Raw genomic sequence first — 16,710 nt, 5'->3', positions numbered from 1 at the left:
ATAGATTATACTTGCAACACTATCATCTTACAGAGAGATTACCTAAATTTCAGAGAGGGCCGTGGTAAAGCAAGCAGGCAGGCTGGTCTGGAAGCCTGCTTCCCTGACTCATGAGGTGTTTCTCTTCCTCCAAAGCCTGGGGCTGCTCGTGGTCCTCACCAGCCCACACAGAGAAAATCAGAATCAAGCTTGCCCAGCAGAAGGTTTAGAAACACTTCCCTCTTCCTTCCCTTTGCCTCCTGGCTTGGCAATGATAAGAGCCCAGGTTACACCCTGTGATTGTTCCAGAAAACCAAGCATTGCTAAAGGGCATTGTGTCGGGTGTCCCCAGTCCGTGCTACTTGGCACCCTAGACCTCCATACCACATCCCCTGCCCCCTGTGCCCTCCCACTGCCCCTGTCTGACTTCAACACCCTGGCTGTGGTGGGACAGGGAGGCCTGATAAAAGGAGGGCAGGACCTGGATAGCTGGTTGCGTGGGCTGGAGTCTGTCACTGAGCCAGCACCATGGTGTGGTCTGTAGCCTGGGCAGGTGAGTGGGTGCTGTCAGGGAGTATGGGCTGGGCCCCGGGAGCTGTGGGGAAGTGGGGATGTGTATGTGAAATGGTTCCTTGGTGCTGTTTGTAAGGAAGCAGAAGCTTTCAGGAGAACTTTGGAGGGTCATTCCATTTCTCCTTCTGCTGCCAGGCTTGCAGTTCCTGTGGGTTCCCCGCTGAGGTCTTTCAGCCCAAGAGGCTTTGTGTTGCAAGGAAAAGCTTTTCTCAACAGGCTGAAAATGACTTTTCTTCCTGTTTTGGAAGCCCAGAGTCAGTGAACCCCTCGGCATTGGGTGGTTTTGTCTTTCCTATGTTCTGAGGCCCCCTACTTTCCAGGGGTGCCCACTGCCAAGGAATTCTTCCCCACCCTGAAGCTGGTTGCCCTGCAAAGTGCAGCCTGGGAGCCATGACCCTGGGTGCCCTTACAAATTTTCATGCAGGTTTTATTAGGTTAATGGGAAAATCCAAGGTCACCAGAGAGGTGAAATAAATACTTTTAAAGGAGTCCCACTGAGCCCTAGGTCTCCAAGGATATTGGTAACTCAGCCAGCCTCTTGTGGGGTGTGGCAGGAAAGCAGCAAAAAGTAGTCAATTGTGGCTGTGAGCAGAAGTACAGAGACCTCACCTAGAGATGAACTCTCTGGCCTAGCCCTTCCAAATTGGCTCTTTTCATCCTGAGGACAGGTTTTCTGCTTATTTCAAAAGAGAAACTTTCTCTCTAAAAAGCTTAAAAGTCAGTGGTTTTCCTAGAATCTTCCTAAATCCACACTGCCCTCTACTGATGTTCTAGAGAGGGAGCAGTCTCAGCTCATGGAGATTTCCATCAGCTCTGCGACTAGCCCAGGCCAGGTAGGGGCCCCTGCTGTCTGGCCTGGGTAAAGGGATGGACACAGTGCCCTCCTGGGTCACTTGTGGGCAGAGGAAGCTGGATTTGTAGGAAACTGTCCTGAGCCCACCCCCATCCCTGACCACTTCTCGCTCCTGCGCTTCAATAGCCATAGAGGGCTGGGAAAGTAAGAATGACATCTTAACCTCTGCCTTCTCTTTTGTGCTGTTCAGGTTTGATGGTTCTGCTGACGATCCAGTGGGGTAAGTGGTGCCCTTCTTGAAGCTAGCCCTGGGTTCCCTCAGCCCCATTCCCTGGGCTCTGCTACCCTCTCCCATTCACTCCCCTAACATTTACGCCCACCTCAAGAGCTCTTGCCAGATTTCAGTGGGTTCTCGCCTCCAAAGCTCAGGCCCCTGCAAGTGTCCTTGTCCCCATAATGGCCTTGCCATTCCTTCTTCTGGGAAGGGTCTAGCCTCCTAACCCACTAGCTGAACTCCTGTGTGTCCGTGGGGCCAGCTTAAATGTCAACCTCTCTCTGTTCTTTCCTGAGGTCACTTGCTCCAACCTCTGTGCTCTCATAGCACTGGAACACATTTTACAGTATATATCACAGTGTTTCTAATTACTGGCTTAGGTGTCTCCCCTACCACCAGTAGGGGCGCTCTGACCTACTGGAAGTAAGAAACCTAAGTCTTCTCCAGCTCCATGTCCTAGCCCCTTGGCTCAGCAAGGACAACACACTCTTTCCGTGTCTGTTGAACTGATTGCATGTGGAGCTTGGGAGATCCAGGAGGGATCCTTCTTGTGCAAGACAAGAGAGAACTCTCTGGGTGATGTTTAGCAACTTGGACTCCTGGGTTCCCTTCCTATCCCACACCACTCCCTGTACTCAGACCCTCATCCTGAGCCTGGGCTGTGGCACTAGACACACATTTCCCCTCTTCATCTCACAGGAGGGGACAGCCAGGTCCAGAGAAATAGCAAACATGGGGAAGAGAGAAAAGTTGAAGATTTCCTCAAAAGCTTTAATCCAAGCTACTTCTGGGCATATGGTGTGCTATGGTATGGGACGGTATATATTTATAATAATAGAATTTTGTGTGGGCTAAGGGTTAATGTATGCAAAGCACTTAGAACAGAGCTTACTTTCTGCCAGCACTGTTCTGAGTGTTTCACATACATTAACTCTTCATTCACACAATAGTCCTTAAGATAGGAACAATCATCATTCCCATTTTATGAAGGAGAAAGCTGAATTATCTGGCTAAAAATTTGCAGAGTTGGGATTTCAACCCAGGCATGAAATTCCAAAGTCCCTGCTGTTAACCACTAGACTTTGTTGCCTCTACAGTACAAATATTCATGCACAATATTCAATATGCTATGGCAGGATATGATACAAAATAAAAAGAGCCTCCTGGCTCCTTTCTAGATGGTCCCAGGGATGTGTTCGCTGGGTTAATCCCCTGTTTCCTTCTTTTGCTTTGGGGAGTTCACCAATCCTCCTTCTATGTCACTCAGGCAACGCCCCAGTCCCATCAGCAAACTTCACTCCCGGGTGACCTCTAGTTAGGGCCAGTGACTACCCAAGAGCTTTGACTCCTCCTTCTGAGAGCCATCCATGGGCCCAGGGGTGTCTCAGCCAGCCCTTCATGCTCTGGGTTCCTACACACTCTCCTATAGCCACTTTGCACTGCTCTCCCTCCTCATCCTCTCACTGGCCACATGGGGGCTGGAGGAGGGTGCAGAGAGACCCTGTCTGTGCAAAAGGAAATCCTAGTGTCTAGACCATGACCACAGACATGCTCCAGTCCAAACTCATCATTCTGCCAAGTCCCTGGCATAAAATGCTGGTGTGTGCAAACCACACGATCATAGTCTGCAAGGCTGGAAGAGCCCTCAGAGACCACACTGTCATTTTCAGATGGGGACCCCTAAGCCAAGGCTAAAGAGAAGATCAGCCCAAAGTACACTTCTGGCAGCTGCAGGGATGAAGATGCAGGCCTTTGTGTTCTGGTGTTCTGGTCAACTTTGCACAGTGCTGCCCTCGGTGGGAGCCATCACTGCTAGACAAGCCCCCACCTGGGAGGAGAGGCCCTACACACAAAGCCATTCTACAGGGTGTGGGGATGACAGAAACAAGCTGCCTTTTCCTAGAGAAAATATTCTCCTTGTTAGAACCTTGTCAGTGATATTAAACCAATTCTCTACAAGGGATAATAGTATATAAATGCAAACCTCTTTAAAGCAAGACTAAAGAAACATAAACCCAGGCTGTAACTGGGGCCTCCTCTCTGCCACTTTATATATTTGTATTTTAATTAACATTCTGAAGTATTCCAAGCTGTGATTTGAAAGTTCTGCCTCCCTGCCTCCAGCAGATGAAGGGCCATGTTTAACGTCTTCTGGCATGACATAAGTTCTGCCTCTGGGCAGAGGAGGCCAGTCCACAGCAGGCCCTCCTGATTGCCATTTCTTTTCTTTGCCCCAACTTGCCAGGCTCTGCGGCAAAACTGGTCTGCTACTTCACTAACTGGGCCCAGTACAGACAGGGGGCTGTTCGCTTCTTGCCCAAGGATGTGGACCCCAATCTGTGCACCTACCTCATATGTGCCTTTGCTGGCATGAACAATCACCAGCTCAGCTCCATAGCGTGGAATGATGAGACACTCTACAAGGAATTCAACATCTTGAAAAAGATGTGAGCTGCAGTGGAGGAGGTGGGGATGGGAGGTGGAGAAGACAGGCGCCTCCTCTCAAAGCCAGAAAGCCTTCTCCATTACTGCAGTCTGGCTGCAGACCCGCTGTGTGGCTTTGGGCAAGTCTCATCACTTCTCTGGGCTTTCCCGTGCTTATGTGGAAGAGTTGGGGTTAGATAGTGACTCCTTAAGTGCCCTTCCAGTTTAAGTCTAAGTGGAATCCGGACTGTGAAACTGTTTCCCTCTACTGGGAATGAGTGCCCTTCTTTCTCCCAAAATCTATCTATCCTTCAGCTCAAGTGTTATCACTACCTTAATACAGCCTCTCTGAGGATCTGTTCTGATCTCTTGCTTTCTGAATTCCTTGAGTGTACGGCTCCCCAGCCAGATAAGAAGTCCTCAAAGGTAGGAACGTGTCTTTTCTTTCCCAATCTAGAGCTTCCCTGGTACAGAATCTGAACATAGGGATTTATATATCCCCTACCTCACCCCACCAGCCCTGCCAGGCTCCTTGCTTCCTTGTTAGTGAGGTGAGCCCCCCCAGGACCTGGCTGGATAAATTCTGGCATTTCTCTTTTCTTTCCCAGGAATCCCAAGCTGAAGACGTTGCAGGCCACTGGGGGCTGGAGCTTCGGCACTCAGAAGTGAGCTGTCTGTGGGCACCAATGTGGCAGGGCCCCTAGTAGGGAACTGGCTCACTGGCCAGAGAGACCCCCAGTCAGGGAATCAGCCAGGCAGAGGTGTAGCCAGGGTGAGGGGGAGTGGGAGAGAAGAGTGGACTCTGGGGGCTGACCTTCCTTCTGACTTCTTGGTACCTCATCAGGAGGCAGTGGAGTGGGCTTAGCTCCAGGCCGTTATACATCCAGTCTTGCTTTAAATGCAGCACAGAGAGTCTGACCTCTTTCCAGGCCTCAGTCTCTTCCTCCATGAAATGTGTAAAGGGAGGGTCTCAACTAATCCCAGACAACATATAATGTCTATATTTTCTGAGCTCTGGAACAGTATGTCTGAGAATTTTTGTTCCCCTTCTGGGTGTCAAAGGCAGTCTGCGAGATTGAGCTTGGATGCCAGAATATTGACATTTCCAGGACATTTTTGATGATTTATGGAGATAATGGAATGGTATATTTGGAACCATACTTTTCCTAGAAAGTCCTAACTATAAGGTCCCCAAAATTCTAAACCAGCCTTTCTAATACTTTTTTGGATCATGAGCCTTTTTGAGAACCTGATGAAATTTATGACTCCCCTTCCCAAAACACTGCTTATACACAGATTTTTCACTGAAATTCAGGATTCTTAGCCTGGGGTTCCCAGGCATACAAACTCCACTTAAGAACTGATGCTATTAGCTAAATTAAAAAATAAATTAAAATAGAAACAGTCTATAAAACTCAAGACCCCCAAGAAGTCCAGGGACTTCTTGAGAAAGTAAGATGTGGGGAGGTTGTTCTTGGGGCACCTCAGAAATTGTAAAGAACTCTGGACTAGTAATAGTAATAACAATAACACAAAACACTCTACAAATGTGAGTTAGAAGAATAGTAACCATGTTAACCTGCCAGGGAAGTAGAACAGCAGGCCCCCAAGATTACCCAGATCCTCACTAAACTGCCGTGCTTCTCTTCCTCTTCATCTTAGAAACTGATTCCTCTTCTTTTTTCAATCTCCTTGCTGGGTTGACAGCCAGCTCTGATTCAGGTTAGAACAAATCCCTGGGCAGGGATGTGGCAGTAAGCTTCTGGAGGGAATTTTGGGAAGCAGAGCTCCTAGTGAGTCAGTGTGCCCCTGGTGATGTCAATGTTTGGGGGCACTTCTACATTGTCCCTTTCCCTTAGCCAGGCCCATAACCCACCTGCAAATATCCCAGCAGTCTCTGAAGCAGCCCTTCTTGTTCACTTCTGGCCTAGACAGCCGAGCACCAATATCCTGAGAAGTTTCTCACTTGCCTCTGAGGGAGCATGACCCACTGTCCTGTGTAAGACAGGCCCACACTGCCTTATATCAACCCATAGGTTCATGGATATGGTGGCTATAGCCAATAATCAACAGTCCTTTGTCAACTCAGCCATCAGGTTTCTGTGCAAATATGGCGTTGATGGTCTCGACCTTGACTGGGAGTACGCAGGAAGCCGGGGGAGCCCTCCATCAGATAAGCAGTGCTTCATAGCCCTGGTGCAGGTACAGCTGGGTGAGATAGGGAAGACCTAGTTAGCCAGGGGGCCGCATAGGTGCTGCTCTGCCCCCAGGCTCAGCTGCTTCATGTGTCTGCATAGCACAGACCAGCCCTGTGGTCAGTTTTCAGGCTCCTGTGTGGGAACATCTGCTTGGAGCTCACAGGGCTGCCTGTTCCCCGCCTGTGTGTTCACTCTGAGCTGCCCCTGCAGGACCTGGCCAATGCCTTTCAGCAGGAAGCCCAGGCCTCAGGGAAGGCACACCTCCTGCCGAGCACAGCTGTCCCAGCAGGGCCACACTGCACAAAAGCTGGATATGAGGGGGACAAAATTGCTCTGTGAGTCTCAGGCAGATGGCATGGACCCTGTGTTCTCTGCAGGGGAAAGAGACCAAGGGCAGGCTGAGCTTCCCCCAGAATGGAGCAGGGGCTCGCCTGCACCACCAGCAGACCTAAGGAGGGTTTCCTTAGCACATTTGCTACTCCATCACTCCAGAGTCCCTCTCTTTGGAGCCTTGCCCTTTTCCTTAAGAATTCAGTCTTAAAGTGAAATACCCCTGGAAGGGGAAAGAGGGAAGCATTTAGCATCTCTGAGAGAATGAGTTCCCACCCCAAGCCTACTGAATAAGAGCCTGTACCTGAATGAGATTCCCAAGTGATATATGTGCACAACTAAAGTTTGAGAAATGCTAAGCTAGATTTCCCTTCAAAATAGCAAAATAGCAAGAGGTGTCCTTGAGTGGACTCTGTCCTGAGGGTGCTAAGGGGACAGCTGGGAGGAGGACGCTGAAGACGTGAGCTGCCAAGAATGAGAATGGCCAAGATGACAGGGGCCACCGGAGGTGTTGCCTATGCTGCTGCGTCTCCCAGAGCAAGAAGGGAGCCCGCCCCCACCATGCAGGTCTCTCCCCAGGCCACACACTGCGTGTGAGGGGACGGAGGAGCAAGGAAGCGGGAGGGCTCCACCCTGCTCACTAGCCCCTCACTCTCTCTTCCCATGCCTCATGCAGGAAACTGGAGTTCCTCAGCTTCATGGCCTATGACATCCATGGCTCTTGGGAAAAGAACACAGGGCATAACAGCCCCCCCATGAGAGACAGGGAGAGACTGGGGCCATGGCCGAATTCAATGTGGTAAGGGGCAGGACGCTCCTGGCACAGGCCCTTGCCAGTGGCCCTTTATGAGCCTCGAAGAACCTAATGGAAGGGAAAAGCAGGATACCAAGCAGGGCATGGAGAAGCCAGGATTTTTTTGTTTCTTTCGTGTTTGTTTTATTTTCCTATTCCATGTCACTGCTGAGGAGAAACCTCACTTCTGTGTAGCATCTCGGCTGATATTAGACACAGCCAACCAATCTAGCAACATCAAACAAACAAGTGACTAATTGAGAGGCTGTCTTTGAGCTCAAGTTTCCAGCCAAAATGGCTCCTGCTCCCTTCATACACCCTCAGCCCCATTTCCTTCAAGATAATGGGTAACTTTTGCTCCTTGGCACTGAATGTCCTTCTGGAAAGAGGTGAGAGCTTTCCCAAGTTGATAACATCTCAGGGGACGTCACTCAGGGCAGAACCCCCCTACGCCACCCCAGTCCCTGGAAAGGGCAGGCTTGGTTGTAGACTGGGATGGGTGGAGGTTTCCTGCCCAGCTCTTCCTCATTGAGTAGGCTAGACATTTTTTTATAAGCCCATTCTATATTTTAAAAGTCAAGATTGACCATATCATTTCTCCTTCTTAACAAACAACAATAACAAAAAGCCCTAAATTAAAATGTTTGTTAATTTTGGGGAGTCCACATCTTTGTGTTTCAGCTGGGTGGAACATCTAGGACTTCCGTGGCTCTTTCACAAATAAAGTGCACTTCTTCAGGCACTTGAGCCGAGCATCTAAAGCTCACATTGCACCTGGTTCCTCCACCCTCATCTGGGAAACTGTGTGGGTCCCAGGGGAAGCCAGCCAAGTCAAGTGGGGAGACATACAAAGACATTCAGCTGAGAGGTGAGGGGGTTGAACTCCCACTGGCACAGTGCTCTCCAAGCTGTGTGCCCTGGATCCATGTGGGGGAAGGGAGGCCTTTATCCTCCTACAAAGAGGCCTTCTACTCTCTATACTATGTGCCCTGCATGTGGCTTCTGGCCAGAGGGGTGACTTTTCCAAATTTGCACAAAAATGCCACAGAACTTAGCAGGGTGCTCTGACCTCTGCCCTCAGAAAGCTCCAGTCTGATCAAAGATAAATCATATGGACCAGCAAAAAGAAATACACGTAAATCAATACAGTGAAAATACCTAAGTGCTAAGAGGTTGCAAGGTAACTAGAAAACCTGGACTCAAACAGGGTGGATTCTTGGGGAAAGTGAGCCTACCATCCTGGTTTGAGGGAAGAGTCTTCATTACTTGTTTATTCCACAGAGTTGTATTGGGTACCTCCTCATGTCACAGGCCTGGGGGTGTCATGTCAAGTAATACATGATGGGGGAAGGTCTTGTGCAGAGGCGGTGAAGAAGCCCTGTGCTCATTTGTTCTTTCTATTTGCACATCTTAGTGTCAAGCATTGTTCTAGGCACTGGGGTTACAGAGATAAATAAAATTCCCTGCTCTTGTACTGAGGGTGAAACAACAGTGATGGTAATGATCACGATCATAGCTCCCCTTTATTGCACTATGTTAGACTTATACATGCATTATATCTTTTAATTCTCACAATGCCTTTAGTGACAAATATTTTTATCATTTCCATTTTATGGACAGGAAGCTCGAGGCTCAGCAAGATCAAATAAGTTGCTGAGTAAGGCAGAGATCTTTGTTTACTGAGGTATCCCAAGCGTCTAGGACAGTGCCTGGCACACAGCTGACCTTCAGTAAATATTTACTGAGTCAATGACTGTTTGACTCCAGAGCCCATGCTCTTGGCTATAGGGCCATGCAGCTTCAATCACTGTGGTTCAGGGTCTAAGAGAGGATCTAAAGAAGATGGGGCAGGGTTGGAACACTAGTAAAGGCTCATGAAACTCCTCTGGAGCCCCCAGGCTTGGATGATCTGAACCAGTCTAAAGGCAAAGAAAATTAGCCCTGACATTGCTCCTTCACCACCAGGACTCTGCCATGCAACGGTGGCTGCAGCAAGGGACCCTGCCAGCAAACTGATCTTTGGCATGCCCACCTATGGATGATCCTTTACCCTGGCCTCTTTGTTGGACACTGGAGTGGGGGCCCAAGCCACGGGGCCTGGAACTCCTGGCCCCTTCACCAAAGAGGGAGGACTCCTGGCTTACTATGAAGTAGGAAAACCCACAGCCACCCCGAGTATTGTGCAGAGCAGGGGCTTCTTCTCCCATAATTTCTGAATGAGGATGCTAGGCACAGTGAATTCTGGTCGGGTAAATTCCATCCCATGCCTGTCATCTTGGATTTATCCTTAAGCCCAGGTGCCTCATTGAATCAACAGTTCTAGGTCACTCAGTCTAGAACTTCCTAGAATCTCCAAGCTTCTCAGATGGGAATTTTTCAGTCTCTAGTCTCCTCATGACAGGGAGAAGATGCTTGCAGTGCCTCCCACCTCCTTCCCAGCTCTGCCCTCTGCTCCTCTAGGTCTGCTCTTGGAAGGGGGCTGCTGAGCACAGAATCAAGGACCAGAAGGTGCCCTATGCCTTTCAGAGCAACCAGTGGGTGGGTTTTGATGATGTGGAGAGCTGCAAAATCAAGGTGAGGTTCAGCCCTGCTGGGAAGGTGTGGTCCTGTGTGGGCCCAAGGCCTGTCAATAACATTCAATGACAGCATTCAGAACCTCTTCAAGGAGAAATATCCCAGCATTTCACAGATCTCCATGTGATAGCATTTTATACCATTATCACCTACTGGTTAAGAAAAGACACAATGGCAAAAAAATTGCTCTACATTGAGTATCTCTCTTGAAAGTATTTGTATTTTATTAAACACAAACTCTACAGACATATAAGAGGAGAAATACATACAGTAAGGCATATCATTTTATTCAGTCCGTTGACAATATCTGGTGCATGTTCAAATTATAGATCCTTTGATTTACTTATATGACACCCCCTCAATTCCTGCCTCAAAACTTGAGTGTGTTTACCTGTTTCCATGTCTCTCTCCCCAGTGAGGTCATTGGCACCTGCAGAGGGACCTGTATTTGCTCATCTGCTTATCTCTTGTCAGTTATGCAGGGCAGACAGTGGCAGGTTCTTCTGGAGGTGTAGACAAAGTGCTCTGGAGAATTGAGGAGGCAGCATGATCCTGGCTGGGGGAGATGAGAGAAGGCATCATGGTGGAAGGGATTTTGAGAAAGTCTTAAAGCAGAGAAGATGGGCCTTCTGGGGAGCAAAGCACAGGAGAAAGACTTGATGGAGAGGAAAGGGGAAGCTAGCCTCTGAGAGCAAGTTGTATGGTAGCTGGAACCCTGAGTGGGGACTGGTGTAGAAAGGGAGGTAGCTGGGAGGGAGATTGGGGTCATCAAGGGTTCCGACCACCCCTACCCTGTAACCCCAGCCTCACGCCAGAGGTGAGCCATGGCCCCCGGCAGGGCTAGGGCCAGGGAAGCCCACTCGGAGGGGACACACAGCCATACCTTAAAGAAGCCTCAGGGAACTGGTGGAGGTGAGAAGGCCCTCAGGGTGGACAAAGACATGAAGACAGGGAATTGATTCAGATCTCTGGGGAAGTTAGTCGTTCCCTATGGTAACTGAACTCATTACAATCAGCAGACAGTACCCCAAACACAATAGCTCAGCCCAGAAAATGCTGGGAAGTTAAGGCTTCCAACCTAAGGAAGGTCACACATCCATGTACTCCTCACACCTCCACCCTCATGCCCACCCCTGGCCATGTTTATGTCAGGGCAGGGAGATTCCAGAATGGATCATGCCCAGCAAGGATCAGAACTCATGGGTGCTGGAGAAAAGAGGTCCCTGCCTGGATGAGGAAACCGGCTCTGGGGCTGCTGGCCGGGCTTCCCTGGGCTCCTCCACCCCCATCTCGCTCCTCAAACAGGTCAGCTATCTGAAGCAGACGGGACTGGGTGGGGTCATGGTTTGGACACTGGACATGGACAACTTTGCTGGTTTCTTCTGCAACCAGGGCCGATACCCCCTCATCAAGATGCTGCGGCTGGAGCTGAGTGAGTATGGGGCCAGGGCACCTCAGGTACTGGCTTCTTCTGAGGAAATTCTTCTGAGGATTCTCTTTTCACACTCTTCTTCCTCTTTCTGATTGTACCAATGCCTGCCCAGGGTGTTGGTAACCAGGGCTTCCCTCCAGAGGGCCCTCAGCCTCTCTTCTCAAGGCCTGCACTCAGCCTTCATTGTGAGACCCCGCTGGCCCTCACCATTACTTGGTTGGTCTTTGCAGATGGTTGATAGCCATTCACTGCCTATGACACTTGTAGCCCCGGTGTTTTCTCTTGAGCTGTGCTCCAGCTGTAGGTGTGGCTGTTGTCTGGCTGTCCTCTGCCTTGGGTGTCTGACTATGCCCTGCCTGTAAGGTATGGGGTGTTGAGCTGCTGCTGCCTATGGTTGCTGCCTGTGTGCTTGGCCTATGGGTTTGGGATCTTTTGGAGGAGCCTTGGTTGAATCATCACTGTTTTCCCAGGTCTTCCATATATGTCTTCAGGCCCCCCAGTGCCTGAAGCTCCTGCACCAGGCCAGCCCTCTTAACTTGAGCATGGCTGCAGCCTCAGACAAGACACATTCTGCCAGGGCAAAGCTGACGGGCTCTACCCCAACCCTCTGGACTGGTCCAGCTACTACAGTTGTACAGGGGGGTGGTTGTTCCAGCAAAGCTGCCTGAGGAGCCTGGTGTTCAGCTCCTCTTGCAAATGCTGCACCTGGAGTTGAGTCTCCAAGGCCCCTTTGACCCCAGCACCTGGGAAAGGGCCCAGGACCACTCCATAGCCCGCCTCCCCAGCTCTCCCTGGCAGCTGCAATCTGGCTTCTTGTGTCTTTCCATATCCAAGCTTTCTGTTCTCAGCCTTGGTTTCCTCTTGTTCTGCTCTTCCTGGGCTGCCTATTTTACTTGAAAAATAAATCTTTGGTTTGCACCCCACTGCCCCCAGATGTGGTGGCTCACAGAGGCTCTCTAAGCACTCTGTTAGTTCAAAAACTACCCTGAGGAAGGTAGGGAGCCAAGAGGGGAGGGTGACATAAGGCATGACTAGGTCAGAGCCAGGTGAGAAGGCGGTCCATTCAGGGTGTGTCGGGCTCTGCACCAGGTCTCGCCTTGAAGACTCCACTTTCCAGTGGGCAGCTTCCAGGGCACAGATGACCACATCTGGGGCATGGCCCTGGATCTGACACATTCTTCATTGGCTCAGAACCCCTTGGAGAGAGAACTTTTCCTGGTGACCTCCATTCAGGTGTTATTCCCAAGATGCTCACTAGATGGCAGCAGAGAAGAGTTTTTCCCCTGCCTTAAGGGCTCCGCTCATGGCCACTCTGCATTAAAATGAGAATCCAGACCCCCTGCTACTAAGCGGTCATTTGACAGATGAGGCAGGGATACTTATTACCCTCCTTTAACAGGTATTTAAACTGAAGACCTATTCTAACCCAGTTCTGAGACCAGAACCAAGGCCTAAATGGGCCAATATGGGCCAGAAGGGCATGCACATACAGTACCCTGGACAAATAGAGTAATCCAAACAGTTCTTGAAGCTTTGAGTTGAATCTTGGTCAATTTGAAGAAAATCTGCACATAATCTAATGGTCCAGCTTGCCATGCACTCACCCAAAGCTGGTTTTTTGGGTGGGACTCGGGCAGCTGGGGATGGGGACAAGTGGGGAGAGAGATGAGCTGGCCCTTCGCATGAGTACAAGCAGCACCAGATCCCTCTAGCAGTGACTTCCCCTCTACACCCTGCCTGTCCTCAAGCCTTTTGAAATCTGCTCTTCTTCAGTCCAGAGCACAGGTCTGCTTTTGCCCATGTTCCTTCCTCTGAGGTCTCAGCTGAGACTTGTCTCTGCTCAGAATGGAGTCTAGGATGGAAGTCTCCTTATGGCAGGGGCTGCAGGAGGCTTAGTGCCAGACAGCTGCAGAACCAACTTCCGGCCCCACCACCTACTAGCTGTGTGACTTTAGGCAAAGAAATGGAGGCTCAGTGTCCTCATCCGGCAGCTGGGGACAGCCTCCTCCTGTCAGGGTGGGTGAGGATTAGGGGAAGTAAGTGCGTGTTAGCTGGGTCCAGCGTGATCAGCACCACCTCTCACTAACCTTCTCGCTGGGCTCTCTGCTTCCTGTACCTCCCTCATCCAGTGCAACCTCCACACTGTGACCAGCTTGATCTCTCTAAATAGGAATCTAACCCTGTCATTTCCCATGCCTAAGAACTACCAACAGCTTTCTCCCGCCTAAAGAATAAAGTCTCTGTCATCAGCACAGTGTCAAGACACTTTATCAGGCCCAGTCTCTTCTGCTCTCATTCCTATCATCCAACCCCAGTTCAGGTGCCAGGTACCCCAGCTGTTGGTACTAACCTCAGCCACGCCAGCTTCTCATGTGGGACCCCCAGATGTCCACCGTCACTCTTATGAGGTTTGAGCCCCTGTCCCAAAGCAAATACTATTGTGTACTTTAGACAAGACTGTCTCCCTTTACCCACCTATCTGCCCTACCCACCCACCCCCAACTTTATAACCTAGGTGATGTACCCTTGTATGGAGTAGGCTTTTGAAGTCAAGTGCAAATATTGCCTGGATTGTTAGGTTTGCTTCGCTTTGAGCAATATAGTGTTTTTTTGAGGTAGAGAAGCTTCTTTATTTAAAAATACTGTGAAGAGAGAATATCCAGATGCTCAAACACAACATTACTCCAGACGTAGAAAATATGAAATTGAGACCAAGGGAAGTCACTAGAAAACATCGGCGCAGACTCCTTCCAGGAGCACTTGCAGAGGGCCTGGGAGCCGGACAGCACCCCTACTGGGGACTCTCCAGTTCTCCTCCCTCCCCTCTGCGCTGGGGCTTCCAGGTCACCTTCGCCTTTCTCCAGAATTCCCCAAGGGAAAGGTGTCACGGCTGAGGAGAAACCCCCCAGCCCCGAGCTGCCTGGCCTTTGGCAGGTGCCTCCTGTGCACGGCAGAGTGCACCACTTGCCCGGGGCTCGGCCCGCAGAGCAGGACCCCTGGTCCCTGTGCCACCCCGAAGCAGCAGGGAGAGCAGAGACAGCCGATCCCTGCCTGAGAGGGAGGTGCCACAGACACCGCGAGGGCACTGGCCTGGCTGCCTGCTTTCCGAAGGCCTCGTCCCCCTCTGCACCCTGGATGTCGGTGGCTGCTGAAGCCAGATCCCCAGCAGCCAGAGACGTCCCCATGATTCCCCGCAGACCGGCCGGGACAGCGCCACCCCTGCTTCTGTCACACCCAGCCCCTGCCCAGCACCTTGTTCTGCCCTGGCTCCCGACCCCACCTCCGCCTCATAGACCCTCCACACCATCTGACCCTCTAACAAACACCGAGGCAGGTCAGCACGAAGATGTCCTTCCCGCTCACCAACCGTCAGCGGGGGAGGTGACGGCTGGGGCACAGTCTGGCTCTGAGGAGGGTCTCCTGTCCAGGGTTGTCCCGCGGGCCGGGCACCGCCTACCTAGCTGTCGAAGGCGGCGATGGCCACCGCCTGCAGGACGGCCTCCAGGCCGTGGAGCGCCAGGAGCACGGCGCTGAGGGCCGAGTCGGCCCACAGCACCAGGGTCTGCCAGAGCAGGAAGTAGATGGACAGCAGGGCACCGCCCACCGTGAGGACCAGGCTGGCGGCCAGCGGTACCTCGGCTTCCATCAGGTTGCCCTTGGTGCCGAAGTATAACCGAATTGCTTCCAGCATCCCCATCAGAAAGAGCAGAGTCAGGTCGAGGACCAGGTAACTGTGAGGATAAGTGAAAACCTGATTTTTTTTTAAAATTTATTTTATTTATTTATTTATTTATTTATGGCTGTGTTGGGTCTTCGTTTCCGTGTGAGGGCTTTCTCTAGTTGCGGCAAGCGGGAGCCACTCTTCATCGCCGTGCATGGGCCTCTCACTATCGCGGCCTCTCTTGTTGCGGAGCACAGGCTCCAGACGCGTGGGCTCAGTAGTTGTGGCGCACGGGCTTAGCTGCTCCGTGGCATGTGGGATCTTCCCAGACCAGGGCTCGAACCCGTGTCCCCTGCATTGGCAGGCAGACTCTCAACCACTGCGCCACCAGGGAAGCCGGAAAACCTGACTTTTATATACGGCCAGCAGGAGCGTAGCTAGGAAATAGAGGGCATAGTACGTTCCACTCAGATAGAGCAGCATCTGAAGAGGGAGTGATGAGAGCTGGCCAGCGGTTAAGGACTCTCAGGCCCAGCAAATGACCCTGCCCGAGGGCACCCACCTGGGGAGGGTGGACAGGAGGGGTTGCTCTGCCACCTGTCCAGAGGCCCTGCAAACACGTGGGTCCAGCCCAGGCACCTTCGGGTGGCCACGGAGACCCGGCCAACGGCCCCCTGCCTGGCTTCCTTTGACACCCCTCCTGGTGTCACCACACCTGGCAGGGCTCCTGTGGGCTCCGGGGTGGGGCTGGGGCTTACCCCCAGGGGACATCCTAGCCTGGAGCAAGAGGATCGGGCACATCCTTGGTGACTGCAGGCAGGACGGCCTCGGCACCCCAGGCTTCCTCAGGTGGCATCACCCTGACCTAGGTCCCGGTTATAACACTGAGAGCAAAAAGTGACCTTTTTCACTTTCTTCAAAGAAAATGTCTTTCTCTCTTTTGGGGGGCAGTTAAATACCCACTAGCAACTTTCCTGAGCTCTGAACACTTCGTATTTGTTTATGCTGAAACAAGTCTGTAAGTTTTCCAAGTGAGGGGTTTTCGTGTTCCTGCCCCTCAGGGCCCGGAGGGAGTCAGGCAGCCATCCCTCTGCGTGGGGCTGAGCAGGAGGCACCAGTGGAGGAGGTGATATCAACTCTCTCCACCTGTTAGTGGACGCCCTTCCCACTCAGGTGGAATGACTACTCAAAACTTATAGGGAAGGTGGGGCTAGGGGCTGGGGGCTTAAAGCAGTAAAAAGCAGGAGCCAAGAGCCGACTTCAGGTGCCTGGGAGGTCTGGGTCTTGGGCTGACGGAGGGCCACAGGGATGCAGCAGCGGGATACCACCGTGGAGGAAGCTCTCCCTCGCCGCGAGGCCGCCATTTTGCCGCGCCCCGCCCCGCGCCCCCGAGCAATATAGTTTGTAAAGGAATTTTGGGTCACTTATGCTTTAGTGGCTTAGTCCATGAATGTCTGGCCACTCTCTCTAACAGCAATGACCACTTTCAGCCCCATAGAGGAGAAGTTCCTCTGGTCTTCTCTCTGAGCAGACTCAGAGCATGCACCACCATGTCTAATATACCTGCTGGAACACCAGGCAAATCCTCAACCCCCACCCCACCCGAGGACCCAGCTCTCCTGGTGGGCCCACAGTCCCCTGCTCTGACATCATCCACTTCTTAATGTACCACACCTTAC

General features: G+C 51.5%; 2 protein-coding genes across 2 annotated transcripts; one reads left to right on the top strand and one right to left on the bottom strand.

The window, feature by feature from the left end:
- Nucleotides 1-507: 507 nt before the first annotated feature.
- Nucleotides 508-12,085, top strand: CHIT1 (chitinase 1). The gene is given in 13 exon segments (XM_036848155.1): nucleotides 508-532; nucleotides 1,596-1,625; nucleotides 3,865-4,066; nucleotides 4,652-4,708; nucleotides 6,080-6,245; nucleotides 6,452-6,576; nucleotides 7,248-7,321; nucleotides 7,324-7,370; nucleotides 9,330-9,360; nucleotides 9,363-9,514; nucleotides 9,825-9,938; nucleotides 11,244-11,370; nucleotides 11,841-12,085. Coding segments are annotated over 13 exon segments (1,395 nt in total).
- A 2,549-nt stretch (nucleotides 12,086-14,634) lies between these two features.
- On the bottom strand, nucleotides 14,635-16,470 carry LOC118892989 (transmembrane protein 80). Its single transcript, XM_036848096.1, has 3 exons — nucleotides 16,357-16,470; nucleotides 15,437-15,535; nucleotides 14,635-15,121 (listed from the first exon to the last, which is right to left on the bottom strand). The coding sequence occupies exons 1-3, from the start codon at nucleotides 16,393-16,395 to the stop codon at nucleotides 14,828-14,830; spliced, it is 432 nt and encodes a 143-aa protein (XP_036703991.1). The 5' UTR covers nucleotides 16,396-16,470; the 3' UTR covers nucleotides 14,635-14,827.
- Nucleotides 16,471-16,710: the final 240 nt, after the last annotated feature.

The sequence above is a fragment of the Balaenoptera musculus genome, chromosome 3 (assembly GCF_009873245.2).
Source record: "Balaenoptera musculus isolate JJ_BM4_2016_0621 chromosome 3, mBalMus1.pri.v3, whole genome shotgun sequence".
NCBI lineage: Eukaryota > Metazoa > Chordata > Mammalia > Artiodactyla > Balaenopteridae > Balaenoptera > Balaenoptera musculus.
The sequence above is the reverse complement of the archived record's forward strand: the minus strand, read 5'-3'. Positions and strand labels throughout refer to the sequence as shown.

Bases quoted from the DNA above. Each gene is read 5' to 3' on its own strand.
- LOC118892989 (XM_036848096.1), bottom strand. From the start codon at position 16,395: ATGGCGGCCTCGCGGCGAGGGAGAGCTTCCTCCACGGTG. The intron at 15,536-16,356 runs GTATCCCGCTGC...ACCGCTGGCCAG, and splicing joins GGAGAGCTTCCTCCACGGTG to CTCTCATCACTCCCTCTTCA. The intron at 15,122-15,436 runs GTTTTCCGGCTT...AAAAAAAATCAG, and splicing joins TGGCCGTATATAAAAGTCAG to GTTTTCACTTATCCTCACAG.